The following is a 23101-nucleotide window of genomic DNA, read 5'->3' as shown; positions in this document are numbered from 1 at the left end:
TAAAACTCCCTTTCTCAATTGCTATAGGAATGTTTTAACGTATCTGGCTAACAGTTGCCAGTATGGAAAATCTATAGTTTGCGTCACGTATATTATAGATTTTTAAGAGGCGGTATAAATTGGGCACGCTGATTGGCCAAATTTTTGAATACAAAGGATTGCAATTGCGAAGCTGAAAACTTTATTCACATTTACAATAATGTTTTGCAGTCTTTAAATAAACGGAAATACGGTGAGCATATATTATATTTTTATTCTTTCTTTAAAAAAGGCATGTTAACTGAGTGAACTTAATTTTAATCGAAGTGGCCTCTTTTCCGCGATGCTTGTTATGGTTGTTTCGAAGTTTGCTTCGCGGTTTGAATCACAACCAAATTGTTTGACAGTTTTACATTATTTTAATTTGCCGAGTTCTTATTATGCACATAATTTTATGTCTTATGTCATCGAATTTCTATTTTGTATATAATTTTAATTCACCGAATTATTATTATGTGCATAATTTTAATTTGCTGAATTTCTATTATGCATAATTTTAAAATTTGTCGTATTTCTTTTATGTAAATAATTTTAATTCACTGAATTTTTATTATGTACATAATATATTAATTGGCCGAATTTATATTATGTACAATTTCAATTATTTACATAATGGAAATACGGCGAATTAAAATTATGCGCATAATAGAAATTCGGGTATTAAAATTATGTACATAATTGAAATTCGGCGAATTAAAATTCCCGCGCGTAGTACTACATGAAATCGGCCGATTCTGACGCGACGTCACGAATTGCGAACTACTTCAGCCAGCGCCGCCACCGATCAGTTCGAGTCCAATGGCGGAGTAGTGTTCGTCGCGACTGCTCCGCGTTTGGATTTCGTGCGCCAGTAACGCGAATAAACGAGAGTGCAAGTCCGGGAGTGTCGTGTTCCGACGCGATGGACTGAATAATCTTCGCGAAGAGCATCCGGGCGTCAACGGGTATCCGGGAGTGTCGGAGGATCGCGATTTCATTGATATCGGCGATTCAAATTGTAGGGGAGTGATGAGTGAAGGCCGTTGCAGATACTGAGCTACCGAGACTATCCGCGTAACAGTAGCGCGCAAGTGTCACCATGACACTTTCCGCTCACTTCGCGATGTCACGTAAAGACGCGGCGCGCCGTGAGATGTCAGTGATGTCACGAATTAAGGGTATTTCTAGCCTAAAAGGCATGTACCTGATGGCTGTGTTATTTTTTATAAATAATATTTCGATGCGTTTAATGTGTTTAATATTCAGACGCTCGCTTTCCTCGAATTGGAAAAGTAGGTTTTTTTAACAGATATTTTGTTCGTGTTTTTATTCGCGAATGCGATATCGAACGTGATCGAGCGGGATCGAAAGTGCCGAATGCATTCGCGAGTGATCTTATTTTTTTCGTATCGTCCGTTTATTTCGAAGAATATCTGTGTGTAGTGAAGTGTGATAAATAATTATTGTAAATATAAAATAATAGAAAAAACAGTGCAGGGAGCAGTGTAAGTGCCAAACCATGAGGGATTATAGCAGAGCAGCAGTGGAACATTAAATGGATATATTGAAGAAGAGAGGTTTTGATAATCGACTCAATATAATGTGAGTTTATTTTTTGTTTATGTTACATTATTCGAAAAATTATGACTGTTAATTTGAGGAATATAATACAAAATTATATTGCGTTTACATAGTTGTAATTTAGACATATAAAAATAATATTAATTTATAAATTTAACGCTTATCTCATGTTAAGTGATAAAAAGTTAGATTAATTGTAGCAACTGATAACATTAATTTTGTTCATCATTTTCCGAACAATCAAGTTCACGTATAACTTTTAATTTAATTAAGTTTTGTTTATGTTTAAAATATGATTAATATACAACTATTTATTTAAACAGCAAATAGAAATAAGTGTTTTAAATTTAACTCATATTTAACAATATTGATGCTATCGGTGCACTTAATGTGATTATACTATATTAAAATGTTCTGTCTATCAGTCTATCTCTTTATAATTATATATCATACCTCTTATTCAGCTTCTTAAAATAATTTATTGATGTAGATTATAGATAGACATGTAATCAAAATAATATATGAAATATAAGATGTGTATAGCATTTGTTGCTATAAGAATATTTAAATTAGAAAACACTATTTTAGTTGTAAAAATTATGTAACATGATTATTTCTATTGTGAAACAGGTATGTTGTGAAGAAGTCGATACAGGAATAATAATAGTTAGTCTTTAATACAGTTCAGGAGTAATAACCTTTCAATGTGCAATAGATGCACATGCGTCTATGTTCTATATTATACATATATAAAAGTTTGTGGTATTTACTAATCATAAAAAGTTGTTTTTCTACTAAAAAGATTGTTTTCTATGCATTATATATTTTTTACAATTTCAGGTAACTGCTGAAGAAATTATCACAGACTTCTATAGAAATCTGTAGAAATTATACATACAAATATCGTCAGGAAAATATAATATAAATAGCGTGAAAAAATATACGCAATGTACTGTGCATTATAAAAAAATGTTCACGGAGGAAAGAAGAGCTAGACATTATTGTAAGGTAATTATTAAAATGTAATATAACAATTTCTTTATTTCTGCTTCTCTTCTCTCTCATTTTTCTTTTCTGCGAATATTAATCAAACGTATGACACAACAAAACAATTATTATGCTCTAGATATATATCGTAGAAAAGTCTAGTTTATAGAATTTTTCTATTTGCATAATATACTTATTTATGTAAATTTTGAATTCTCGTGGGGAATTAAACGGGGATAGGACGCTCACATGGCCGATAAGCGCGCAAACGAAAGCGCGTCCTTCATCATGTAACATCATTACATGCGGTCACGTGGCCGCGTAACGTGTACTCTTTCCCTACCTGCGTGTTAGTCGCGTTACGTAAACGACGCGGTTTGGAAACGCGCGCTATTTGCAATCTCTGATACACAACAATTGTTCACGTAATATTAATTAACAAATTCTATATGCTTCTCGTTTAATTAACGCGGGAAAGTAAATGCGACAACCATGGGATATTGGACACGTGCACGTCGTTACGCAAAGTTAACGATGCTGACATTAATGGGGATACCAAGGGATATCTTCGCTTTGTACTGCAACTAATATTAAAAACATCCTAAATATACTTGCTTATTAATAATGGCAAAATAAAAACAGAGGCAACATATATAATGAATATATAAGATATATAAAATAAGAATATGAAAGAAGGTAAAAGAAGAATAATTAATAAAATAAAATTTGCGCTCTTTTTTATGCTATAAAATTATTGTTGTTTTTGAAGATATTTTCTTAATTCATGTATACTTCTTCTGAATACATATATTGCACGATACTTAAATAATATACAATTAAATATTATATAATATATCATTAGTTATTGTCGAGTCTGTGTCTCAAATATATTTACTACTGTGTGATTTACATATATACGAGAAATATATATATGTAATTTAGATATGTAGCACTTAAATGAAGGCAAATGGCATTTCCTATTTGTGCCATCAGCTGATATCCTGAAGTTTGTTCCTGTATTTCTACGTTGTATTGACTACTTTTACAGCACTTTAAAGTAAATATGGAAAATATTTTTACACTTTCGCTTCACAATAGTTTCGTGATTTGAATTTACAAATGATAATATATAAGTATTCAGGAAAAATATCTTATATAACGCAACGTACATATATATTTTAAAATGCGTCTATCGTTATTAATATTGCAGAATTATGTTACATTCACCGTGCTTTCTTTTCTTGCATCGCATAACAATATATAACATAGCTCGAGGCGATATTTTGTTACACACGTGTTACATTATATGAGCGTATATTTGCCTGTCATTACGAGATCATTATCGAATCCCACGTCTTCTTTAATTTTTTTTGTAACTTTGATGTTATTAAATAAAGGAGCACAGAGGAAGAGATTTTATTCCATTACGCGCAGGTTGCTTTTGTGAGATATTCTCTCGATCGATTCGAAAGACTCGGAATATTAATTTAAAGGCGGAAAAATGTCGAGATAATAAAAATGATGATCGGAAATTGTATAAGATGCCGGAAGAAATTTTGTTCTCTATCAAAAATATGGCGCAAAAATTCCGGACGTGAAATCTTCAAAGGCATAGAGTCGTAAAAGAGTTATGTATATTAAACCCGTTCAAATCATGAAAGAAGCAGCGATAGAGGTAGTGATATACGACTGGCGAACAGCTGGATCAGTGGGGGAAGCTGCGCTAAGGGTTGAGAAACGCGATTCATACAAGTGCGAAACAGTCGACGCGCATCCATTGAGATCTTCGTGTGTCGGTCGGTCTTCGAAAACGATTCATGAAATAATTCTGTTCTAAAAAGCTTACTTACATGACGAATTTCTTCATCTATATACCGCGGAATTTTTCTCTCAATCTTTACTTTAAATTCAATTGCAAATTTTTAACAATAATTGTCAAATTTTCTTATGGAGTCTAATTTTTTCTTATAATGTTTCAGTAATAGAAATTAAAGTAAAGTATATATATATTGAGTTCATTTATTTTCAATTAAAACGCAGCATTAATTATCATATTTAGTTGTATAATTGTTTTTCTCTTCTTCTATGTTTTTTGGTTTTCAGATTAAAGATTGTTGCATGAAATACAAATATCTATGACAAGATATAATTAGTTCATAGTTATACATATGTGAAATATAATTTTAATTATTTTTTAAATATCATAGCTTTTAACACGTTTATTAATCATAGAGAAATTAATAAATTAGATGTATCATTTTTTATTGAAAATCATTTTTATTGAGTTAAATATATCATTCTGTGTGACATCAATATAAATCTTAATATTCATACATACTTTTCATTGTTTGAAGAATTCTGAAGAATGGAAAAGCCATTTGTGTCAGACCGGGACTGACTAATACTGACTTGAACTACTGGCAGGGAAGCGCCGAAAATACTGGTAAGATTTTATTCAGTACGTTGTTATAATTACTTATTATAATATAAAATACTATCAAATTATGGTTCATTTCTATATTAATACTGTAATTTATATGTAAAAAAAATTTCAAATTAATTTCAGTATTATTGTGTTTTGTAATAATTATAATTTTTTATTGCTTCCACAATTTCGATAAAGGAAGACATATATGTATAATATAATATATAATATAATTTTATTAATCTTTTATTTCTATATATTATTTTATATTTCAGATGATTTTTTTTATAGTTAATGCTTAGCTTTATTAGCTTGTCTATATTATTACAAAAAGTTAGCATTTAATATTTATTTTATATTTAAATAATCGAAATATCTGTCGAGTTTTAGAAAGGTATTTTATGAACATGTCGGAAAATATGTGCGACAATATGTGTATGTCAGATATACAAATTTTGAGGCGCAAATTAAAATTTTAAATCTAAACATTCCTCTCTCACTGTTGTTTTTCGCCTAAAATAAAAATATAGCCAAAAATCTGTAAGTCAAAACGCGTTCATAAACAGAAGCTTCTCTTTTCACACAAAACTTGTTTTAATAATTAGAATAATTAGAATAAAACTTTATTCTAATTATTCTAATTATTAAAACAAGTTTTGTGTGAAAAGAGAAGCTTCTTTATTTATCTTTACAAATCCCACAGCGATTTGTAGAGGATCGATATAGAGTTTCGAAAATTAATAATATAACACCAATGATTTTTTACATTTGAAATTAAACATGACACATTAATTTAATCCATGATATTAACTATAGGGAGAGTTTATTTTTTATGGATATTTAATATAATATATATATGATGATGTGGATATACAGTTAATTCAACTAATCTAATTTAAATATACGAATTATTATATAATAACTATAATTTTACAAATAATTATATTTACAATTAGAATAGAGCATTAGATAAATTACTATACAATAAATTCTGTTATATAAAAAATCATATTTATTTATATTTTTTATTTATAATTTTTTTATTTAATTTCAACAATAGATTTTTCTTTAATAAATTAATATTTTTTAATAGATTAATTATAAAGATACTAAAATTGATGACCGACTTTATAAATAGAAATATGTCAAATTATATCCACATGCCGACGTGCATATTTTGGTTATTTTTAGATCTATCGAAAAAATAGGAAAACAATGTCGCGTGATTTTCAACACATGCTTTGAATTTTGAATCATTGCTACGTGTGTCTTAATTTTATTGAATTTTAAATATACGCTTGTTGTTAATCAAATTGCACATTATGTGGACAATACATGACAAGGAAATATTTTGATAACTAATTGCAATAAAATATTATGCAAATGTATTTGTTAAAATGCTCTCTCTCTGATATTTTCTACTTTTCTAATAAATACTTATTTCAAAATAAATATAGAGGAATTTAAAAAGAATTTTATTGCACTTTAACATATGTGTCTGGCTCTTACTACCTTTTTTATGTCTGAATTTGCATTTATGTATTAGAGTCTATTCGATTTATTATTATTCTAATAATAAAAGTTGTTTAAGTTGACTAAAATGTAAAATATAAAATTGGAAATAAAATATAATCTTTTTTGTATTAAGTTTATAAAAGTAAAAGTTTAAATTTCTACTGAATGCGGAGAAAAAAACCTATTTTTATTTCAATATAATCACGTATACGTGAAAGATTTATTTAGAAAAAAATTATTCTAACTTTGTGGTTGCAAATTGCAACATATTGACCACAATCGATTGTTCACTAACAATAGAAAATCTCGAGAGCATGAGCCTTAAATAAAAATCCGTAGTTTCATTTCTTTAAAATCGAAAATTTTTTAAATTCTATAAAGATATATAGATATTGAATCGCGTATTGCAAAAATTAGAATATAATTATTTAATTTTAATATTTATAATATATATTTATAATATTAGATTTAATTTGAACATTTTTTTATGTGCTGACTATGGAGAGAGCTGATCTTTCAGATAATCTCTTGATCGTTGACGTCATACACAGAATAATAAGATCATGACAGATTTTTGGGAGCATTTAAATCTTTCAAGCTACTTTATCGGAGAATGTGTTAATTCTCGGCTTGACCTCTTTCACTTGAAAGCTCAATAGGGCCGCGCATATTGATATGCTGACATGAACAGTAACTTATATTACTACTAATAGTAGCTTTTATATGTATCTAATACGAATAAATTATTTTACATTTAAACCTAGCTTAAAATATTATATATTGATATTAATAGCTTTTATTTTTAATATAAAATAAAAATTATTGTTATGAAAAATTACATATTTTAGAAAAGAGTTCTTTAAGTATTTTAACTACATGAGAAAGAAGAAATTAAACTAAATATACTTTGGTAATTTAATGGATATATACGATAAAACATAAAACATGTGACTTTAAAATCGTAAAAACCTTGTAAATACTTTTAAATACATACATATTTTATAATCATGCAGATATGTAAAAATATGAATCCTATTATGTGACAACAAAATGAACGAATTTTTTGTATTTTACGAAATCTTAATGTTATTAAAACACTCTTTAATATTTGCCATTATTATTATACAAAAGTATGTATTGCTATTTTTATAATTTACAATTTTTTAAATTAATTTCAATATTTTATGATTGTTATATATATTTTAATTAATCAAATTACATTCAGTTGAATCAAAATTATTTAGTTAGCACAATTATAAACAACTTTTTTCTTTTCTTTTATATATTCTTTTCAGACTACTTTCGAGACTTAACACATAATTATTGTTGCTTATTATAATAGTTATAATTATTTGAAAGAGCAAAACTCATTTTTTAAAATTAATAGTCTAATTATTAATTAAATAGTCTTTCGAAACTATCAAATATATACATATAGAAATAATTATATATATATATATATATATATATATATATATATTATTATTAAGAGAATTATGCAGAGACAATTTAATTTGAATACGCGAATGAACGCTTATATTTACATATACTTATGTGAGATTGCAAATAATTCTGAACAGTTAAGTAAATATTTATACATTGGTTCTGTTTATTTATAAATAGTATAATGATAACATATGAATGTGATAACTTATCACACTCTACATTTTTTAGTACATATGTTGTTTTATTAACAAATATTAAATTGCGAGAAACAGATTAGTTGAACTTGGCTATAAATAACCATCGTTTATAATTGTATCAAACATCAAAGACATGTCTCTTAAATAAATTTAGTGTGATTAACCATTGCATTTTAATAAACTTTTGTATTTACACGAAAGGTAATATTGTTGACATAATCAAAGCAACCATAATTTTTTTTTACAAGAGATGAATGTATTCTAAAAGAAATGCGAAGCAATGCTCCAACACAGATAATATTCACAAGCTATTATTTCTCTGCTTTTTCAAATAAAAATTGCACATTAATGTATTAGCGTCAAATAATTGTTTTAAAATTTTTGCATATGAATTTCTTATAAAGAAATTTTATTCTAAATTTGTGAAGAGAGAAGATGGACTTAGAAAAAAATACACGCAAACATATTTTTTTGCAAGAGAGAGAAGAGCAAACTTAATTTATAATTTATTTATAGAAAAAACAAAGTGAAAGACAAAAGAACTTATTTACAGAACGCTGAACGTTTTTATTCGAGTACATGGCAAATATCAAAATAACAATGTAGAGACACTGACAATGAGCAAAATGGACTCTTAGAAGAAAAATGGATCTAGATGCCAGCGGCAATAACACCCAAGAATTCTGTGATGTTCAGTACAAACGTTTCGTCGCACCGTATGGAGGTAAAGTATAATTCTCAAAAAATTGTATCGTTTTTCCCATCGCAATCATGTAACCCGTTCACATATTTTTTTTATCTGAAAATATTTCAGTTATTACAATTTCGAAATGAGAGATGGGGAGGCAGCAATTTATATCTCTTTATTTTTTCTCTGTTTTCAGAATTCTGGTGCAATCCTGTATGGGATTCGTTGCTCTGTTGGCCGCCAACAAAAGCCTTTACCACAGCAAAACAACGATGCCCTTTTGTGGATGGATTCGATACAACTAGTAAGTACATACATAAGATAGATATGCATTTGTGAAATGGCTCTTGAATCATCTTAATTTTTTGCGATTTCTATCTCTTATGCGTACAAATAATTTGTTGAAAATTGATTTGACAATACATGTTAAAATTAGGAATATTCATTTATCGAAAGTTCAAAATTAATATTGTAAAGTAAGTTTTGTTAAAGATGATTTTTGCTCCAATGATGAATCGTAACAGTACTTCCCCTTTAATATGAAATAGGTGCAATATCGTTTCTGTGCTCAAAATAGACTGATTTGCATTTTATGTAAAAAAAATTATAAATAAATTATTTTAGTAGATACTTGTATTTATATGTTCGCATTTTTTATAATCAAATTTTTCGTTCTTTTTTAATTACGTTGTACTTATTGGAAATAAAATATAATTTTAATTTTAATTAACTTAGATAAAAAATAAAAAAACTTAAAATAATACGATGCTTTATACGAACGACTAGTCTGACAATGAGTTTTTTGTTCATAACGCGACATTACATTTAAAAAAGTTTTGCCGTCGTGGCATTTATTTATATCTGATTATTAACTTAAAATAGAATTTGAAATAAAATTGCGTTTTATAGTAGTATATACAGGATTTTTAAAAACCATGATATTGTTACAAAATGTTCGCTTTATTTCGAAAACGTCGTAGATCTACATATATTTTTGTTGAAGTATCGTTTATCGCGAGAACTTCTCAACAGCTTTCAAGAGCGCTTTACAGTGTTCTGAAATTTTCTAACATTTTTAAAAAAAATTGCAACAGAAATACTTTTTTCATATGCAATTTCTATTTTATAAATTTATTCATAGATTTGTTTGTCTAATTTATATCGATAAATATATATATATAACAATCACCGACTTGTAAATTTTTATAAATATTATTTGAAATTTATTTGCGAGAATAGAAGCAATTTTATAAAAATATTATTGAAAAAAAAGAAAAATTTTTAGTACATTTTTATTGTTATAAAATAACCGACTTGTATATTTTAAAACATTGTTATTTGAAATTTATTTGTACGGAAGCAATTTTATAAAGATATTGTTGGAAAACAAGGAGAATTTTCAGTATATTTATTTGACATAATTTCATTTTTTTATTAAACATGCTTGAGAACTTACTCCGATATACAAACTGCATCATCGATGTTGCAACAAAATAATAAATATGAAGGGAATTTGCTTCGAGACATCTTAATAAATAAAATGTCATTTTTCTTGTCAACCAGCCATTTCAAAATGCTAATAATATGTGAAATAATCAGTTTCTGTCGATATTACAGTAAGTTTATTTTTTTTATCACAAATAAAGCGATGTAACTTTTATTCGTTATACAATTTTTAATGCTCGATTTTGTATTTTTGGTCTATAAAAGATCATGTCAAATAATTAATAATTGTTAGTGCAAATGCTGCCTAAAACTGTGAAAAACTTATCACAATTGCTTGCGTATATTATAGTTTTTAATCTAGGAAATTTAACACAGCTACAAATCTTAGTTTAAATAATAAAATTGCTCATATTATTTTTCAAAAATAAATTTACATTGATATTTACACAAACATATATTAATGAATCTTGATATAAAACATTTTCAATTATCAACTTATTTATAAACTTTTACCGAAAAAATATTATCTAGAAAATAATTTCTTTTCAATTAAATATGATTAATATGATTATTTTCATATTTACAAAGATACTTTTCATGTAGAACTTATTATCGTTATTTTGTTTCTTTACGTTGAAAAGTTTAGCTTAAAAAAGAAAAAGAGACTTTAAAATATTTTGACATTTTTTAAATTCAAAAATAATTCTATTTCAGAAAATTCTTATATAGTCAGCCGCGTGTGATGAAGGAAATTTATAACGCTCTTTTAAATTTCGGAAGTACAAAATGAGATTTTAGATCTCACAAAATAAAGACCGAGAGTAACTGAGATAGAATTCAAGTTATTGATTCAATGAAATATTGTGCCCAGCAAACTTTACTAGAATCTTGGCGATTTATCTCATAGTATAGTAACATGATATAGCACTTCTCCATTACGTCATTTCATATGCAACATGTTGAATGGTATAGGTATGCCAAAGCGGTCAACCCTTCAATTTTCTGAGCTTAAAGGAAATCTTTAAGACGTTGCATGCTATGTGAGAATCTCTTCTCTTTCATCTCTCGAAATCTCGGGATGAATGCGTCATTTCTATTTACGATGTGGTATGCGTTTCTTAATATACAAATAATATATATTAAATATTTATATTAGTTATTTTATTAATTTATGTACATATGTATGAATTATTTATATATTAAAATAAATAATATAACTAAATAAAGATATTTTTTTTGCGAGGATATGAAACAACACGTATATTTAGTTCTCAATTCTTCTTATGTTTCCTTTTTTTTTTTTTTTTTTTTTCAGAATCCGTGGAGAAAAAATGCGGCTACAATGGACGTTGGGAGTCGCAGAATGGCACAAGCACGGATGAAGATTTACCCACCGGTTGGGCGAACTATACCACTTGCTTAACACCAGAAATGCTGTGGCTTCATTTCAGGGTCTACAACAATAATATTGAAGGCGATGTAAGTATATCATCCAGGCATTATATTTGACAGATCACAATATATGAATTTCTGTGATCAAATCAAAATTGGATACAATTATATGATGTTGAATTAAATAAACAATGTGGTCTTTGTTTAAATTACTTAGTGTGACTTATTAATTATAATTAATTTATTAAATTTTTCTCAAGATTTTTTAATTAAAATTAATTATATTTTAGATTTTAGATATTAAGACTATATATATAGTTTTTTAAAATTAATTAAAATGGTTTTATATTCAGCTTTCAAATATTGATTAAACTTAATTTGATATTTAAGAATTAATTAGTACTTCTTAAATTGTATTCTTTAAAGTGATTTAGAAAGGCAATATAGTATAATTAATATTTCAAAAAGTAATGTTTTAATTAACACCCAGATAGACAGATATGCTGAACATAGTATGCAAACATTTTATGTATACTTTGTAATGCAATTAGAACAACATAAAATTACGAATTATTTTAATAAATTTTAATTGTGCATTATTATGTCATATTGTTAACATATATTTTGTATAATTTATAAAATAGCAATGTTTCACTATGCTATAAACGCACAATTGCAATTATTATATTTCTGACAAAATAAGCAACATATTTTCGCAATTTTCACAGCATTAGAAGATCCTTTCACTTGCTGACAATACTCATGTCATACACATGAACACACATCTGTTAATGTTTATGCAAGCATTTTCAATTTTAAAATGTTGTTATTATGCAGGCAATCTGCTGATATATGTCTATCTGGGTATATACATCTATATTAAAGAAAATAACAATATATATTATAGTATATATCGAGAGAAGAATTTTACCTTTTATATATTATAGTATATAGATTTAAAAAATTAATTTTAATTAAATTTATATTTTTTTTAAATTTTAAATAAATGTCAATACCCACATGACGTGAACAGCAAATAATAATATTGTTTATCATATAAAGTTGAATCTTCACTATTTTTGTGAACTGTTCAAATATTATTTCTGCACGTAATTTACATATTATAAACAATTTTTTTATATGTGAGTATATAGCAGTAGCAAATATTGGAAGCGTATTTTCATGCAACTAGTTCATTTGCTGCGTATTCGAGCAAATTAATTTCTTGTAACTGTATATATAATTTAGGAACGCTATTTTATAAGTTTTTCCACGAAATTGCTTTCCAAGATGAATTCCATTAGCTCAGTAAATACAAAGTAACAGTACTATAACACCAATGTTAATTTCCCACTCAACAATGTAACCGCAATATAACATGCCTCGTACGTAACAGTTACATGAGTTGTTGAGTGGAAAATTATAACATTGATGTTATGTTACTGTTACTTTATTGTGTGTTTACTTGAATGAGTTAATTGTACTTTATATTGTCTCTGACATACAAATGTTGTACGATATGCATTACAAATCAAATATAACATGTATATAATGAATGTAATGAATACCTACGTATGTATACCTATGTATATAAAATACAGATTCTATACGTAGGTATACATACATATATTATATTTGATACATGATTAGTTAGTTAAAATTTACAGTTAATAAATTATTTAATCAATGAAAAATAAATATGAAAGCTATTTTTAAATGTTTATAGTATAGAAATGTGCGATAACTTAGTTTCTCCAGATAACTCGCTTCATCAAAAAATTTAGGATATACTTTTTTTTGAGAAATTTTGCAAGTTTTTACAGTATATCGATGAGATGCAAATTTTTCTTCATATCAATGCACGAATTTCATGTTTTCATGCTTTTTTCAGATGAAAATGGAAATAGCAGAAAAGACCCGTACCCTGGAGTTTGTTGGTCTTAGTATTTCTTTGGTGACTTTACTTGCTTCCCTGTTGATCTTCTGTCGATTTAGGTGAGTGTTTCGAGAAAAAGAAATAATTTGTTTAGCTTATAAATAATTCATATTACCTAAGTATTTATTTGAGATTGGGATTTATTTTTTTATTTATTTACAAAAATTTATAATTTAGAAACAAAACAGTAATTTGCGCGAAATATGTATCCATCAGTCTCAGTAATTAATGGTATATGAATACATACAAATAATAATGCTTTCCGTCAAATATGGAAAACACAATTATGAATATTTTTCTGAAAGAATTGGATTTCAAAATTATTTATTAAGTTTCAATCAAGTTTTTACAAACAATTTGAATACCTACACACATTTGAATGCGTTTTAAAAGTACTAAAAATTCAATTCTTTTAGAAAAATATTCACAATTGTCTACATTTGATGGACAGTGTAGTGTATTATATTAATATATAAATCATTAATGAGATTGATAATTATGTATATATGTATTCACAATTGTACTGACGATATTTGATGGAAAGTATAATTATGTGTTCATATATCAATAGTTATTGACGATTACACACACATACATTATATATATATATATATATATATATATATATATATATATATGCATGCACACATTTATACGCTTTATAGTATAAAATCATACATAGATTAATTAATCCAATGAAATGTACTAAATTATGTAAAATGCATTCGGTGGATTCACTGCGAAGATCGGATATTAATTTGTATATGTCTCGTTGAGAAGTTAATACAATTAAAAAACTAAGCATCTATTCTTTACATCTATTTATATCTTTAAAGCTTTAGCGTTTTTGACATGAAAATAAAAATATATTGAAGCCTCAGCTAAGTCTTCTATAATTTGCTGGCCTATCAACTGATGAATGATAACATCTCGAAGATGCTTGTATTGGTTTGAAAACTATAATATACTTTGAATTCGTCATTGCTTGGATGATATGACAAGTTTCAATTTAAATTTTATATTAACAATTTTTTTATATTTATTATTTTTTATCCGTTTAACTACTTTATGATTTTATTTTTGTAATCTATATTACTTAAAATTTTATAGGTCCTTACGAAATACGAGGACCAGAATCCACAAGAATCTTTTTGTTGCCATGGTTGTGCAGGTGCTAATCAGATTAATACTGTACATAGACATTGCGATTTTTCGAAGAAAGCCACACAGCCTTCAACGAGGAATAGGAAATACTGTAAGATACGAAATAAGATTATTTCACTGTTATGATTCTACGAAGAAAGAGAAAACATTTTTAATTTTTTTTTTTTTTCGAAAAACCTTTATATAGAAAATTAATTAAATATTTTTACCGCATTTCTCTATCACATTATTTTCCGTTATGTAATTAGAAAAACATTTTCTGTATTACTACTTTCTTCGACGTAAATAAATCTTCTTTGCGAAGCATGAGAATCGAGAATATAATTCCATCAACACTGCAATCAAGTCGTTCCGGGTCAAATAAATGCGTTATCGAATACTCGGTGTCACTTTTCTTTTTGTTTCTTTTTTTCACAAAGAGACAGATTTTGCACAATTTATATTTTCGTTCTCTCGTGAAAAGCCGATTTATTTATTTTTTTTTCAGCCGGTGCTATGCGAAGCCACTTACGTGCTACTAGAATATGTGAAGACCGCGATGTTTATGTGGATGTTCATAGAGGGTCTATTTCTGCACAATATGGTGACTGGTAAGTAGTCGCATGTACATTAGTACATTATATATGTATTGTATTACCGCGAACTACTTCCACATTTGTTGTCCGACTTTCACGAAATTTATATCAAAATAAATGTTTAAATTTTTTTTGGATGACTACTATGTTATCTATTTCTTTCTCCCAGATATTTTATTTTACACCGCGTTTTGCATATATTTAAATATTTATTATATATTTTTATTTTTATTTTCTTGTTTATTTTAATTTCCACACAATTTCATATTTTTTAAATATAAAACATTATTTTAGTTAATATATACTTTAAATATTTTTTTTATTACTTAATTATTATATCCTTTTTTACATTTTACTCAATTTTTTTATTTCTAATGTACCCACCGCTAACCCGCTATTATTAGCTCTCATACAATGTCATAATTCTTCAATTTACAAAATTTCCCTGTATATTACATTTTTTGTAAAACATTTTTCACTTTCTTCAATTAAATGTCCTTGATTGCTACATTCATCAATTTTTTACACTTTCTCTTTTTGTTGCTCTAGAAAATGCCACATAAAGTTGACCATGAGCAAATACAGGATGTGGCAAATAAATTCCAATTTTTTCTAAACTTTGTCCTTGTGATTTATTTATTGTCATAGCAAATGACACTCGAATAGGAAACTGTCTTCGTTTAAACTTAAATGGCAGTTCCAAATCATTTGTAATTAAATCTATCCTCGGAATCATAACAATTTGTCCTCGAGCAGGACCTGTTATAACTTCTACATAAATTATATTAATTATTTTTTAAATTAGTTATAATAAATCTTATACCATTACAAAGTCCTTTTTTAGTATTTAAATTTCTTAATAAGATTACTGTAGCACCAACTTTTATTTTAAGCCGATGAACTGGCATTCCAGAAGGTGTCAGTGAGTTTAGAAACTCAGTTGGAAAATTTAATTGCTCCTGTGGATCATCACTTACAATACAGTCAATAAAGGCAAATTTTTTAAAAATTACTTCTTGGTGTGACCAAGTCAATAAATGCGTATGCACATGGGTGCGTGGATACGTGGGTGGGTGCGTGGGTGGATAAATAAAGTGATAAAAATTTGTTAAAATCATATAGTAGCCATCCCGGACAAAATTTGAGTACAAATTTCGAAAAAGTCTGTGAATAAATGTTTGAATGCGTGGGTAGATGCATGGGTGGGATAAAACTTAAAAGAACCACACAGCAGCTTTCTCAGAAAAATTTGCAACATTTTTGTACCAATTTCGTGAAAATTGGTCCATAAATGCGCATGCGTGTGGGTGAATGCGTGGGTGGAGGTGTAACACTTGAAAAAACCACATCGCCCCCATCTCCTAAAAATTTGCAACATTTTGGTACCAATTTTTACAAAAATCCGTTCATAAATATGCGATTGCGTGGGTGGATGCGTGGGTGGGGGCGTAAACTTAAAAAACCCACACAGCAGCTTTCTCAGAAAAATTTGCAACATTTTTGTACCAATTTCGTGAAAATTGGTCCATAAATGCGCATGCGCGTGGGTGGGTGCGTGGGTGGAGGTGTAACACTTGAAAAAACCGCATCGTCGCCATCTCCAAAAAATTTGCAACAATTTGGTACCGATTAAAAAAAAATCGGTTCGTAAGTATGCGATTGCGCGGGTGGGTGCGTGGGTGGAGGCGTAAACTTAAAAAACCCACACAGCAGTTTCCTCAGAAAAATTTGCAACATTTTGGTACTAATTTCGTGAAAATTGGTCCATAAATGCGCATGCATGTGGGTAAATGCGTGGGTGGGTGAGTGGGTGGAAGTGTAACACTTAAAAAAACCGCATCGTCGCTATCTCCAAAAATTTTGCAACATTTTGATACCATGTGTTCAGAAATATTGCAAAAAAAATTTTTTTTGCAAAAACATACCCTCCTCTGAGGAAAAAAAATAAAAATTAAAAAATTAAAAAAAAAAACCCACAGCAGCCACCCCCGAAAAATTTGCAACATTTTGGTACCAATTTCGAGACAATCGGTCCACAAATGCGGAAGTAGTTCGGGTACATATTATTTTTTTAAATAGAAGTTGCGTTATATTATTTTCAAAAGTATCTTTAAAAATATATCGTACGATTCTTACGTTGAAACAGCTTTAAAAAAGAACTTCAGACTTAAAGACTGCTAGCTATGATGTTGAAGTTATTATATATAATTTTTATATTCACAGAATTTCGAAAAAAATTAAAATATTATAAAATAATCGATCAAACAATAAATACTTGACAAAATCTTGTGTCTAATTAAATTAAATTACTGCCACACGTTATTGAATGTCAATGATTACGATTATATAGTGACAGTCTTCCAAGAGACATCTTATTACCGAATGTATCGATTCATTGGATGGGGATGTCCGGTGCTGATGACCTTGGCTTGGGCTATCATTATGACGTTTTATTATCATCCAAAATCAAAGTGCGTTGATTACTTAATTGTTAAGTAAATTTCACAATTCTGTATTTTTATACAATAAGTAAAGTCTTAAAATAATATTTTTAAAGTATTTTTTAAAATTCAATAAAAGTTTAAAAATAGAATTAAAGAATATGATTATATTATCTATGTATATCACTCTGAGGTTACTCTGCGCAAATAATTTATTTTTAATTATAGATTATCTAAAAAATGAAAGATATCTTTGTTAAGAAAAATTAATTCTATTTTGATTAAAAAAAAATAACGCTTTATAACAATTTATTCAGTAGTGATGCAACTGTACTCTGTAGTCAGACATTTATTACAACATTTCGCAATATTAGATTTCTCAGGTGCTGGTCAGGATACAATTTATCGTCCTATTTTTGGATCCTCGAGGGACCCAGATTTGCGGTTATATTGGTGAATATATTATTATAACCACTAACGGATCCGGGCATTACTCCCCTTCCTCCCCAATTAATCAAATTAAAAAATTTGTCGTTGATTCTGGAGCAAAAGCATGAAACAAAAAATATTAATTATAAATAATTTTGCAGAAACCCTCCTCCCTCTCCCATTATCGATGTCAGGATCCGTTAGTGATTATAACGAAATATAAATAATAATTTGAAAATAATGAATGAAATCTAATATTTTGCATACTTTATATTGTATTACATTAATTACGCAGACACACGCGTACACACACAAACGCACATAGATTGTTTCTATATTAATTATATTTCTTAATTATGTGATAAATAGTAAAATTGTAATATATATGTACAATGTTAGAAATAACATATGTATATATGTATTATATTGCTATTGAGTTTCATCGCTAAAAAAGAGAAGAAAACATGAGAGATTTTTCAACTGATTATATTAAATAATTAATTAAATTTAATTACTAATAACTATATAATTTTCTTCTTTTAGCTCAATTTCTTGTTTTTGCTGAACATTATAAGAGTGCTCGTAGTGAAGTTACGACAGAGTCATACGAGCGAAATTAAACAAGTTCTGTAAGTATAAGCGGAATTTAATGTTTTTTGCCAAAATATTAAAAAGCTTAAAACATTGTTTTCAAGCTTGGAAGTTGTAATTCCTCGCAAAACTGTTTTTGATTAAATTGATCTTTTATAAATGAGTTTAATTATTTTATACAATATTATTTGGACAATTATATAAATATTTTAATATCTAAAAAAATTAAATGTGTATTTTGTTCAAATTTTATTTACATTATTAAAATTAATACATATTTTTATATTTGTAATTCATATATCACTCGGATATAATATTTATTTTTAACATCGATATTTTTCAATATTTTAAAATCAATATTTATTTTTAATATTTTAATTATTTTATTAATAAATTTATTACAAATATAATATTTTATTAATGTTATTTGAATAGTGAGTACAAACACGAACGATATTAACTCTAAGATCAATAATGCGACACTGGCATACCAACCTTAAAAGCATTTTCAAGTGCAAATTAATGGAAAATACGCGCTTTCTCAAACAGAAATTCAAACGCAAAATTCACAGAGATGGAACATGCAAGAAATTGGCGCAGATGATTATTGATTTTTTGATATATTCATTTGAATGACTTATTCTTCGAGTTTATTTGCTGCTCGATTGAGCAATTTAAAATATGAATCTCCTCGTTCTTAATGAAACGTGATTTATTATTTATGTGATTTGTTATTACTGAGTTGCATCTTATAAATGATTTTTGTTGTACAACTAACTATTTTTATTATGAACACTGAAAGCGATTCTCATTAAAGGCGATTCGTTTGCTGCTCGCAGAAAAGCCGTGAAAGCGACCGTGGTACTTTTACCATTATTAGGCATCACTAATATACTCTTTATGATTGAGGCCCCATTGGATAACGTAAGCAAGTTCGCGGTCTGGTCATACTCGACGCATTTTTTGCGATCATTTCAGGGCCTTTTCATCGCGACCTTTTATTGTTTCCTTAATGGCGAGGTGAGTAAAAAGTTTTAAATCATTGCATTACATTTTCTTTCTACGTTTTTTTTCCATTTTTTAATAATGCATAAAAATAAATATATTTGAAAATTATATCTTCATTTTATATTAATATTTTTGATAATGAAAAGTAACAGCAAAATTGGTCAAAAAATTGCAATTAAAAGTAGAGAATAATATAGAAATGGAAAACACGCTCAATCTAAAATAATCTGTACAGTGTAATTATTAATTTTATTTGATAATTATTCATTTTATTTAATAATTATTTTTATAATAAACTGTTATAATGTACTATCGGTAATTTTATATTATTCTTCACCCAGGTACGACTCGTTTTGCATAAAACTATTGCCGTTTATCTCTTTCTAAGAAGAGGCAATCAGAACAGAAAACAATCGACCTTCAGCTGTCAACCTCATCGAATAACTTCGACGGGTAAGTGTGAAAAAATTAATATGAAATTATCTTTGATATAAATATTTCAATAAGCACAATGTGTACAAAATATATTTGAATAGCAAATAATTTATGCATACATTTTCATATATACCTGCTTTTTCTATTAATTGTCCGTCCAAAGGGTAGAATAATTTTGTGTCAATAAAAATTGTTATGTATGCTAAAGTGCAGAACAATTATTAATATTGCGTATGTAACAATTGTACAGAAAACAATTGTAAATATGCGATGATTACTTGCGACAATCTCATTAAGGAAATAATATCTCATTAATATCTCACTAATGAATTAACTGCGATGTAGCTGCAAAATAGCATTGCGAAAATTGGAAATTTATAATTCTGATATAGCCTCACATGTATAAGTTAATGATGCATGCATATATGCAATTTAAAAAATATTCACAAAGAAGTTTCATTATAAGTCTTCATAGTTCAAAATTTTTTATTTTATATATCCTTTTTCTCTAATTAAATTAAATAATTTATTTAATTTGCAAAGATTAACTTTGCTGGTTTATCTCGCAAATATTTGTGTGTTAATCGAACAACGATACAAAAACCGAATTTGATGATTTGTGGAACATGCATATGTGACACAGTGATCGAGATGGAAAAAGAAGAAACGAGGACTTCTGGTTTAGTAAGATTGTGCTGTCGCGACGGAAATACTTCACCACTAGATCGATCTGTCGAGTAAGTAATAATAAAGATAAAGAAAATTTGTTTATTGCCGTCGATTCTGATTTAAGTCCTTTTTTAATCAAACCGATCGACGATCGATCGCTTTTGCAAAAGTACATGTGTATATATATATATATATATATTATATAGATAAAATGCATATATTTTATTCCTCGATTTTTGAAATATAAACATATTTCTTATAGTAACAATCACAAATGAGATGGACATTATGATGGTAAAAAAATAAATTGATCATCTCTTATTGAGATGCAATCAAGAATGTAAAGATGTAAATTTTATATTTCTAAATTTCCAAGTATAATTTTCTCATTTTAAAATTATAAATTTAGATAAAAATTAATAGCATATAATTCCAAACCGTAAGATAGAAATTGTGTCTTAAGGGATAATTTAATTTTTATTACTATTAATATATCGAAAATGATGTAAAACAAGTTTTCATACATATTTTCAATTTACAAATAACTAGCAAGCATTACAGTTGTATATAATTAATCGTAAAAATATTAATATTGAATTTTTTGCATAATTCTTCAGGGCAACTTATTTACAACATTTTTGCGTTATTACAGAACACAAGGACAAAGAGATAGGGAGATTGAATGCGCATTTCCTCGAGGTATTTAGATACATTTGATTATTAATCCATTTTATTAGTTTTCTTCGTGTGATGTTTACTTACATTATGTTATATTATATGTTATACAATTACATTTATTACTAGTCGTTGTTAAACAAGAAGAAATATATATTAAAAGTCTTTTTTATGTTTTATTTATTTTACATATAATAGAATATTGTAATATTATTTTAGAATTGCAATCTGCATGCGCGTATTTGAATGCATGTAATATTTAAAAGTGCCTTTCCATTATCCTTTTTGCATTTTCAAGTAGCTGTTATTTTAGTCGTAAATTATACATAGTTTAAAAAAGTTTATTACCATACAGACAAATGTGACATAAGCATTTTTTAATTATAAAAAATACAGTAATCGTAATAAATGTAATGAAACTGAATAATTTGATGACGAAACCAAGATTTGCATATTATAATTATTGTTTACTTAATTCCATGTTGCATGAGAGATAAAAGAATTGCTATAATAGTTGACGAAGTAGACAGACTTTCCAGAGCAAGTATGAAACAAATATATTTTTTGAGTTATATAATAGTTACAATGTCCAAATAAGGCACTGGTGCAGAAAATGGCAAGAGCAAACGCCAGTGAATTGCAATTTTCGTGATTACATCCAGCAGAAGCTTTTGATGTGATATGTATTTGATTCGTGGCTTTTTATTGCCTTCAGTTTTATTGCTTTCGATCGCTTAATGGTTTTTTTAATTTGTAATTTTTTTATTTATTTTTTTACAAAGTAATAGAGTATCTCTAATTTGAAGCGTTATTAAAATAAAATACTCCGTTCCTAATTTTATAATTAAAACTATTTACGTTCGATTACATCCAATTTGAAATAGCGAACGCGATATTGAATTATTCTGAATTATTAAATTTAATAAAATTATTTTGTGCTATTGATTCATTAATTGATTTTGAAAACCATTTTTGGGAAATTAATTTATTGATTTGTTTAAAAACTGATAAAACTGATGAAAGCTTTTTAATTTATATTTAAAATTATATAATATGTAATATTAAAATAGAAAAACAGAATTTATATTTGAAAGAAATATATATCTTTGTTCGTAATTTTTTTTATAAAGTCGGTTTTTTTAGGAATAAATAAAAAATGTAGTTGAAATAATTTTTATGTTCAACTACATTTTTATTTATTTTTAAAAAACAGATACTTTATAAAAAAAATTACGAAAAAAGATATATATTTCTTTCAAATATAGTAAATTCTTTTTTTCTATTTTAATATCTATATGTATACTAAAATACATCGCGAATTATGTTCAAAGTTACATTATTCAATTTGTATACTACAAATTATGTTTTCTATTAATTTTCTATTAATCGAGAAATCTGAATATTTCTATATAGAAAGGATTATTGCCACATTTCAGGACGGGCATCTGATTAAAGCAATTACGTGAATTTCTCGGCATCCGGT

General features: G+C 27.1%; 2 protein-coding genes across 12 annotated transcripts in view; both read left to right on the top strand.

The window, feature by feature from the left end:
• Positions 1-232, top strand: part of pyd (zonula occludens-like protein polychaetoid) — a 29439-nt gene extending 29207 nt beyond the window's left edge. For all 11 annotated transcript variants that reach the window (XR_014926411.1, XR_014926412.1, XR_014926410.1 and 8 more), the window contains one exon: positions 28-232. The gene's annotated coding sequence lies outside the window, so the exon portion shown is untranslated. The remainder of the gene's footprint in view (positions 1-27) is intronic.
• A 4114-nt stretch (positions 233-4346) lies between these two features.
• Pdfr (Pigment-dispersing factor receptor) overlaps positions 4347-23101 on the top strand; it is a 30897-nt gene continuing 12142 nt past the window's right edge. Inside the window, 16 exon segments of the mRNA XM_085489790.1 lie at positions 4347-4382; positions 4941-5029; positions 8723-8893; positions 9054-9161; positions 11619-11782; positions 13587-13690; positions 14742-14886; positions 15283-15385; positions 17721-17841; positions 18186-18264; positions 18784-18869; positions 19671-19851; positions 20181-20292; positions 20918-21011; positions 21596-21642; positions 23055-23099. Of these exon segments, the coding sequence (XP_085345916.1) occupies positions 8815-8893; positions 9054-9161; positions 11619-11782; positions 13587-13690; positions 14742-14886; positions 15283-15385; positions 17721-17841; positions 18186-18264; positions 18784-18869; positions 19671-19851; positions 20181-20292; positions 20918-21011; positions 21596-21642; positions 23055-23099 (1468 nt within the window). The 5' untranslated portion in view covers positions 4347-4382; positions 4941-5029; positions 8723-8814.

Source organism: Nylanderia fulva, unplaced genomic scaffold (genome assembly GCF_048542155.1).
Source record: "Nylanderia fulva isolate GAGA-0341 unplaced genomic scaffold, ASM4854215v1 Scaffold9, whole genome shotgun sequence".
NCBI classification, from domain to species: domain Eukaryota; kingdom Metazoa; phylum Arthropoda; class Insecta; order Hymenoptera; family Formicidae; genus Nylanderia; species Nylanderia fulva.
The sequence above is the reverse complement of the archived record's forward strand: the minus strand, read 5'-3'. Positions and strand labels throughout refer to the sequence as shown.